At 46.3% G+C, this 9,243-nt stretch overlaps 1 protein-coding gene across 3 annotated transcripts in view; it reads right to left on the reverse strand.

The window, feature by feature from the left end:
* SENP5 (SUMO specific peptidase 5) overlaps window positions 1–8,256 on the reverse strand; it is a 28,263-nt gene extending 20,007 nt beyond the window's left edge. Inside the window, exons 1-2 of one of the 3 annotated variants that reach the window (XM_043522172.1) lie at window positions 8,084–8,256; window positions 7,987–8,046 (exon numbers count right to left, since the gene is read on the reverse strand). Coding sequence is in view for 1 of the 3 variants with exons in the window: in XM_043522175.1 (XP_043378110.1) it covers window positions 7,987–8,014 (28 nt within the window). In the remaining 2 variants the exon portion in view is untranslated. Of the gene's footprint in view, window positions 1–2,138; window positions 2,267–7,986; window positions 8,047–8,083 lie in introns of those variants that run through there. The other 2 variants (XM_043522175.1, XM_043522173.1) reach the window with 2 other exon arrangements.
* Between the last annotated feature and the right edge of the window lie 987 nt (window positions 8,257–9,243).

Genomic DNA, 9,243 nt, shown 5'->3' on the forward strand with positions numbered 1-9,243 from the left:
TGGAAACAGACGTTGACAATGGAGTTCTGACAGAACCCTGACTATAGCGCTCACTGTTGAAAAATCTATTAGAGTGAACAATCAGAAAAACAGACAGGTTTTATTTTGTTGGGATAGAAATGCAAACAGAGGGTAAAGAATTTAAAGGTTAGTACTACTACTCCCACTGTACCATGAAAGGTCAGCTGTTGACTTGCAGAGAGTTGTGAATCATGCAGTAATAGACTGGGACACACACTGGTAAAAACCAGCACAACTGTGAGGAAGTAGTCTATTTTTTGTCAGCCTTATTAATAAGGCAGTCATTACTGTTCTCCTAAATGGGATATAACAGCAGCAACTCCAATAAGGGTGATTTCCTCACATTTGCTCTCCTGGCTTTCACCCATCTCTCTTTAGGCTAGGTCCTCCATAAGAGTATATCTTACCTGCAGGGTTAGCCTGGGTGTTCAGCACTCACGTTAGCATAGCCCATGTTACTGTGTCCACACTGGTGCTATAGTCACCAGTGTGAGGCACTAGGACTTCTGGAGGGATACCCCATGGCTCTTTGCACTGCACCACTATGAAGTATTTTGCAATGCACTGTGGACAACGTGTGTGTGTGTGTGTGTGTGTGTGCTGGATGGCATCTCTGTTCAAGTATGCAGAAGTGCAGTCGAAATGTGGCAGACCACATGACATGTGGGGTTCAAATGCTGAATCCGTGTATACAAACTGGAAGGTGACTTCCGGTACAGAAGAAAGGAGTAGGCAGAGGGCAAGAAAATACAGCCCATGGGGAACTGCAAGAAGGCACTGGAGGACTATTAGAACCTCTGTTGATTAGCCTATATCCCATGTGGGTAGGTTACCAACCCCAATTAAAGTGGAAACCAGGCTCAAGCCTATATACTTCCAGGGTGGGCCAGAGCAGCCAGCCCATGTTCAAGCAGATAAAACCCAATTTAAAAATATACATTTTATTTAAATATTTTCCTCTTTTTTAAAATAAATGTATTTACAATTAAACTTGAAATTATGACTGCCTATATTAAGGCCTAAACTTCTAATTAAAATAATTTAAATTAAATTTAAAAAGTATTCAAGCACTACAAGTTTGCTGCTGATGTTTTAAAGAAAGACCAATACTCTGGCAGAAGTCACTGGCTAAGCACCTGGAACTAGAGTTTGCTGGAGTGCTAAACCTACTTTACACAGCAGTAGCCTCTTCTGCCAGTAGAGAGAGAATATTTTCTTCAGTTATTCAATACATTCAATTCAGTGATTAGTTCATTCACAGTTAAGAAACCAAGTGGGAGTTGAAAGGGCAGAAGGGCTTGTTTTCCCTCTTCCAGACTATGAATAAAAATGAGGTACGGGGGATGAGAAATACCAGTTTTGAAATCTTGAAGGACACAGTGATCAGAAACAAACAGTTTAATTCACTAATTACAGTTAATATTCCTATGTTTAATAAATCAGTTTTAAATGCAAAACATGTTTTTGATAAACTTTATCTGAATAAAAAATTTAAAATGCTGTATTTGTGCATTTCATTGAATTCCAATTTCATTCCAAATGTAGCTCGACTTAAATCAAATAAAAAATTAATCTAGTAAATCAACGTGTAATTCGCCATTTTCTAACACTGTATCAAAAAAAGAGAAAATAGGAATATGAATACACGTTTACATTAATGTAAGCAATTATAGAGCTTGAACGTATCCTCCTGGTTAACAAAAAAATACAAAGTTTAGTGTAAAAGGCCATAGTTAGTTGCAAATGAACATGTTTTAATGGTTACCAACTAATGATAATCAACCTTGCTTTGGGAAAGTAACTAAGAAGTACAAATGCAAGACCAGATTAAAATTGCTGATTTAAAATCAGTCCACCTGCCCGAGTTTGAAGCACCACCAAACCCAGATCACAGTATTGTGTGTGTGGATGGCAGCAACAATAGGGGATTGGCTAGCTGCAACAAAGACATACCCTAACTGGAGTCTGAGGCTGTATACGCTACCGCGGTAAGTCGACCTAAGTTACACAACTCCAGCTACGTGAATAATGTAGCTGGAGTCGACATAGTTTAGGTTGACTTACCGCGGTGTTTATACTGTGCTGGATCAACAGGAGACACTCTCCCGTCGACTTATCTTACTCTTCTCGTTCGGGGTGACCGGAGAGCGATCTGTGGTCAATTTAGCAGTTCTTCACTAGACCAGCTAAATCGATCCCCAGTACATCGATCGCCAGAGCATCAATCCAGCCATAGTGTAGACATAACCTGACGCTTCAGAGATCCTTTTTGGAAAACCGCAAGAGGAGCTGACTGGGCCTTTTAAGTAGCAGCAGCACCACTCCGGAACCTTCCCAGGCAACAAAAGCAGAACTAGCCAGCTGCACGGTAGTGATTCAATGCAAAGCCAGCCCACAACGTCCTTCACTTCACTCTGATTCAATGGCTCCTAACCCTTTTTTGTCTTTGTAGTTTCCCTTTAACTGCCATGGAACTTTCCAGAACCTTCCTTCAGATCCCTGTAACATCACTTACTGGCAATCTCAGACACTCAGATACCATGATGAGCACAGAACAGCCTGTGTCTTGCAGCCTGAGCCACAGAAGTGTCAGTCTAAACAACTTCATGAACATACCTTCCAATGTTTTTTTAAGAACAGCTCTCATGCCCAATCCCATTTGGAGTTACTGGTTCACCTCTAAACCTTGCTATGTTTTAAGACTGTGTCGGACACTAGCCTTTCTCCACACAGATGCACCTTCACCAGCGGAAACACTAGCATTGTCAGGACTCTGGATTGCTGCTGGCTTTTTAACCTCCAGCATGCAGAGAGAACTGTGGCTAAAAATGCCTGCAGCTACCATTGTCTTCTCCACACTAAACTGAATTAGTGAGAGCAACAGAGGGAAATTTCTAGGAAAAAAGACCTAGTGAAAATAAGACCTAACCGTAAAAAAACCCCACAAGGCTAACTTGAATTGTTCTCAGAGCAGAAGTCTCACAAAGCTGAAATGAAATTTGCAATATTGTTGCACAACTGTGTCACTAACTGTTGGACACTAGTCCCAATGTTAAAAACGGGACAAAAGGGACAAAGTAATACACTTCTGTACAAAAAAGTTGACTTACTAGTGTTATAATACTTCATATTACTACAAAGGTTAATGATAATTTCCCTATATTTCAGTTCAGGCATTTGGCACACAACGCATAGTCGATTTCACTATTTCCCATGCTTTGCTGGTCAGTTTCTTCTGTTTGCCTGAGTCATTCACACAATGGGGAGAGGAAAACATTTTTTTAAAATACAAAATACTCTATTCTCCCCCCACCCTCCCATCCAGTGTGGATTTCAAGATGGTGCCCCTTTAAGAAAAAGCTTTCCAGGGATTGGTTAAGTATTATTTTAACGGGCTGAAAACTTTCCTCTTTTCATCGTTATTAGTAGACCTGAAAGCTGCAAAACAATATTCTATATGAAAACTTTTAATTGAAAAATACTGGAGTAGAGGTTTGCCACATTTAATTTTTTCAGTGCTGCAAGAACCATCACTGGTTTTGCGTGCTCTCTCTTACCTTAAAAAAATATTTGGGGTAAGGAAAATATTTGGGGTAATAGCTAAAAAATGCACTAATGATAGCAGAGAAACTGCACTGTGCAATGTATTTCTCAGTAGAGTTGTATATGTGCCTTAAAATAAAAGTGCTCACCACTTTGCCACTACAAATAATAATGTTACATTAAAACAGTTACGTGAAATCAACCCATTGGGCTTAAAAATCAAAGAAACTTCTAAGATACATCTGACACTACGTCCTTAAATCCAACGCAATACACGGCATACGCTGTCTAGGATCACTCACTGCCAGGTCATGTTTTCTTAGCTGCAGTAAGCAGGCACAGTAGGATGACGACAGCACACAGTTTGCCTCATCTCTGAGAATACTCCCACTCTTCTGGGATGTTAAACTCTACTATATTTTATTTACATTGCATGGAAACAATATTACTTAGGTCCAATTTTGCCTCAGACGTGCACAGCTAGTACTTCCACCAGTAAAATTAATAGTTCTATCAAGTACAGAAACTCATTTTAACACCAAGGGCCAAATTCTGCACAAGTGCAACAATTTATAACCCCAACAGGTCTTTTACTTTGTTAGTGAACATAGGTAGTGCATACATATGCCATCCCACCTACATTTTAGTCAACACATGACATTCATTGTTGGAGCAAAATTAACTAGCTATGTCACCATTCTCCGTGCTGGAAAACATACAGCACATTTGAATCCTTAACTGTGAATATTCTTCCTTTTTCTGTTCAGTTACAAGCTTGCGACACTGTAAAGATTATGACAAGTTTCAGAGTAGCAGCCGTGTTAGTCTGTATTCGCAAAAAGAAAAGGAGGACTTGTGGCACCTTAGAGACTAACCAATTTATTGGAGCATAAGCTTTCGTGAGCTACAGAGCTCACGAAAGCTTATGCTCCAATAAATTGGTTAGTCTCTAAGGTGCCACAAGTCCTCCTTTTCTTTTTGTAAAGATTATGTGCCTTTCTGGAAGTTATTAGAAAACTTTCACAGGTAGCTTAATATGAACAGAAGACCACGCAATGAAAAGTTAAAAAAAAAAATCTAAATGATTGAAATATGGAAACGGAAAAGTTTAATTTATACACACAATGAAAATGGGGGATAATTACATATCGCTGCATTAGCAGCTACAGATGTTTAGCTCAAATTTGATGTAATTCCGTTTGTACAGATTAAAATTTACAGTACTGGATACAGTAGCTCTTCACTTCATGTTCTAAACCTTTGTGCAGTGTTTATGTGCACGACTGAACAACTGCTGAGTTTCATCGCATAGTGAAGTAACTTTCCAGTGATGAAGTAACACTTGGAGAGCATGCTTTGGGATGAAAGACACTATACACATATAAGATATTACAAACAGTGACTTGCAAAGTCCAGTAGTACCACGTATGTATATCAACATAAAAAATAAGTTATGAAAATTATTGCCAATAAAGGGATGGTGTCAGGCATGTTTAGCCCAAAAATTAGGTTTTGTACAAATAAGGTCTTTAGTAGAAATGTTTTAATGCCATTTTAAAATGTTTAGACTTGCAACTTTTGGTTGGTTTTATAATCACATGAAACAAACTCTGCGAACACCACCCCAGTCACTATATCAAAGCAGGAATGTGCAACTGACAAAGCTATAGTGAAATTTGTCTATTTTCATTGTCCTAGCGGAGTAAAGAGCAGAGGAACTAGAAATCTACATGCACAGTCTCTGCATTTATCATGGATTGAGGGGCCTCCCTGATGTTTTCTCAGAATTTAAGCTTTCATTAAAAAATTAAGAGCCTACTTTCAGAGCTGTTAAGCACCTACAGCGTCCACTGATTTCAAGTGAAGTTGCCGGTCCTTAGCATCTTTTTAGAAAGTTTTCCTGTCTTCTGAAGCATGCAGAGAACGAAAGAGTAGCTCCAAAAGGTGGAAGCTTCCCTACTCATGTTCATGGTGTTAACTCTCAAGACAGTTGAGAAATTAAATGCCATCAAACCGATTGAAATGTCCAGCTCACAGAGCAACAACGCCGCGATTGTAAGATCCATCCATTCGGTTGGAACAGGTGTCCATGTATCCAATTTGTGTTTTTATCCCTCCGCCACACAGGGCTCTCTGTTCAGCTTCCCTCTGCCTTGCAACTCAGGTCCCCAGTGACCGTGCTGAGCACCAGTGCCTTGCACCAGCTGTCAGCCTCCGAACTGTATCATGTGCTGGCATGACCCCATAGGGCAGAAGGGCTCTTCCACTGCTGTAGGAACTCCACCTCCCCAGGCAACAGTAGCTAGGTCAAAGGAAGCATACTTCCATTGACCTAGCTACGTCTACGCTGGGGGTTAGATCGGCATAGCTACGATGCGAAGGGGTCTGGATTTTTCTGACTCCTGAACACTAGATCTGTGTTGATCTGAAAGTAGAGCCCAGGCCTTACGAACTGGTGGTCCAAGGTAGCTGAACCTTTAGTTTATTGAGGGAGAAGCAATGCTGGAAATCTCCTCAAGAGAAGACTGAAAGGCCAGGAAGGGGGTTTGACAGCACAGTATGGTTTAGCACTTCCGACAAGGGAAAATTATTCCAAAGTCTTCCTCTGCTTCTGAAGTTACCAAATCATCCCAAGCACTATAACAATTTCCAGTCACCAAAATTCTTCTTTACTTCTGCACATCTAAAAATCCTTGCACTCCAAGAAAAAGCTCATTTGACCCTACACTATCCAAGACTTTACTTGGCCTAGCGTCTCAGATGGGTATGTACTCATGATGACCAGCCCCTCTCGCTGCCGCAGCTACAATCAATTTTTAGTGCACCAGCTTGAAATGGGCACATTTCCTTAGTGAGTGAGAGACTGGAACAGGGAGTAGGACCCAGCTGACAGCTGCAAACAACTAGACTCCTGTAGTAAAGTTCGCAAGGTTGCTCTGATTGGTCCGGGAGCACCTGTTCACTTTGACACCTTACATTTGAGTGACTCCTTGCATTTCACACTGACATCTGATAGCAAAGAAAAGAATAAGCCAAAATAGAGATGCAAACTAAACAAAGTATCTCGATCCAGGCAAGGCTTCAGTGTTTTTGGCAAAATTCCCCAATGAAATCATATTGCTTTTTTGGGAAGTCTATACCAATGTCTCCGAAATTCCCCTATATGTTTTCCATGACCCTGACAAATATAGCAAAAAGCAAACACTGTAAATAGTTAGAAATCTTTAAAGTTCTTTCAGTTATAATAATTTAAATCACTAGTAACCTAAGCATCATAAAGACAATGTAGATTTTAAATGTGAATTTTAACCAATAAAAATCCTTTTAATCTGTGTGCTCAGACTAGTCAGATTTTCCTTGGAAACTGGGAGAGGGAATTTTGGGCACATCTCCTCCCAACCTCCTCAATGGATGTCACAGAAAGTGTTTCAAGAAAACACAGAACCCAAGACACAGGGAATAATTGTACCTCCTCCAACAACTCAAACCACTCTCTGGGGAGATGGCAAGAAGCTCTGTCCCTGTACTCTGGGGTCCTTCCCTCCACCACAGCAAAACCAGGGCCTCAGCTTCCCACTAGTACCCACGGCCCCTCCCAGCAACCATTTACCAACTTCACACCCAAAATGGGGTCAGAGGTCACTCTGCCCAGCCCCAACCGGCCCCCCCCGCACACGCCGCCCCCCTTGCACACCCCAGCCCCAACCGCCCCCCCCAGACACGCCGCCCCCCTTGCACACCCCAGCCCCAACCGCCCCCCCCCAGACACGCCGCCCCCTTGGCACACCCCAGCCCCAACCGCCCCCCCCAGACACGCCGCCCCCTTGGCACACCCCAGCCCCAACCGCCCCCCCCAGACACGCCGCCCCCTTGGCACACCCCAGCCCCAACCGGCCCCCCCCAGACACGCCGCCCCCCTTGCACACCCCAGCCCCAACCGGCCCCCCCCAAACACGCCGCCCCCCTTGCACACCCCAGCCCCAACCGGCCCCCCCCAAACACGCCGCCCCCCTTGCACACCCCAGCCCCAACCGGCCCCCCCCCAAACACGCCGCCCCCCTGGCACACCCCAGCCCCAACCGGCCCCCCCCCCAAACACGCCGCCCCCCTGGCACACCCCAGCCCCAACCGGCCCCCCCCAAACACGCCGCCGCCCTGGCACACCCCAGCCCCAACCGGCCCCCCCCAAACACGCCGCCCCCCTTGCACACCCCAGCCCCAACCGGCCCCCCCCAAACACGCCGCCCCCCTTGCACACCCCAGCCCCAACCGGCCCCCCCCAAACACACGCTGGCCCCTCCCCGCCCCCACACTCTGGGCCCCCCCTTCCGCCCCTCAAACTCTACCCGCCCCCGGCCCCAAACCGGCCCCTCCTGTCCCAAGCGGCCGCCAGGCGGGCGGGAGCCGAGCCCCGGCCCGTACCTCTGTCCCTCGTTGTCGTCCAGCGCATCCCGGCCGCAGCAAAGCGCCCCCAGCTCCGCCCCCCGCCGCCGCCGGCTCCCCTGGCTGGCGCAGCGCCTCCCGCCAGCCCCTGAGCAGCGCCTCACGTGGGCAAGTCCCTGCGCACTGCGCCGGCGCACACTGACCTCCTCACTCTCCCGCGACAGGCCGCGAAGGGCGGGAGGGAGGAGCGCGGAGAGAGCACGACGGGCAGCTCAGCTAGTGCGCATGTGCTCGAAGGGGCCTGGTCCTCAGCGCGCCTGCGTCACGTACGCTAACGCGCTCTCTGTCCCCTTCCTGCCCCGGGCGCGCGCAGGAAAGGCGGGGCACCGCACCACGCTTTTCCCACCACAGGGGCCGGGGCTACAGATTTAAAGGGACAGGCACAATTAAATCCATCTCTGTTTAGAAGGACCTGGGTGTGTCCTTCTCACCCTCCATGCCCCTGAGGTCATTGCCATTATTAAAGCCCCAGGATCTCTACACACCTCCCCGCCTTTCCTTCTCCACATGCCCGGCAACCCCACTCATCTCCCAGGGACCACCCTGATTCCCGCACCTCTGCATTGCCAGCCCCGCATCTGCACCCTTCTCCGCCCCCACCATCCATCCTGCTCGCGGTGCTTTTATTGCCCCTCCAGTAGGTTAGGTTACGGGGTGGCTATTTTAGAGGCGAGAGTCTGGGAGCGTTGCTAATAAGCTCGGAGCCGATCCCCGGCCACCTAGGCAGATGCTCGTGGTGGTCACTGTGCTGCAAAACAAGGCCGCTCCAAACTTCACAGGGACAGAGCCAGCACCTCTCCCTAAATCATGGGCCTCAGCTGAAGGAGAACCCCCCCTGGCACTAGTGCCAACGCCAAGCGGTCAGGAACCAGCACTTAGACCCCAAAGCATCACTGGCTTAAAAATCATGCAATTAAAACAAAAACTTTTGGTCTGTCTTCTGACTGTTGAGCCTTTCATGGTGTGTGTGCGTGAGTGTGAGTGTGTGTGTGTGTGTGATCATTTCATGGGCAAAATTTACTCTTACCTGCACATACAAAAATGCAGGGCTTCTCACTTAGCTGTTCAGAGGGAACTTATGTGCACCTCACTTTTAGATTGGTGGTTGGGCGAACTATCATTCCATCCTTCTCCATCTCCCTCCCCACTAACCTGCTCAACTCCCTTCCCCATCTCTCTCCCTGCCCCTCTCAGTATCCTGCTCCACCCCCATTCTCCTTCCATGCCCACCCCCAC

The sequence above is a fragment of the Chelonia mydas genome, chromosome 9 (genome assembly GCF_015237465.2).
Source record: "Chelonia mydas isolate rCheMyd1 chromosome 9, rCheMyd1.pri.v2, whole genome shotgun sequence".
NCBI lineage: Eukaryota > Metazoa > Chordata > Testudines > Cheloniidae > Chelonia > Chelonia mydas.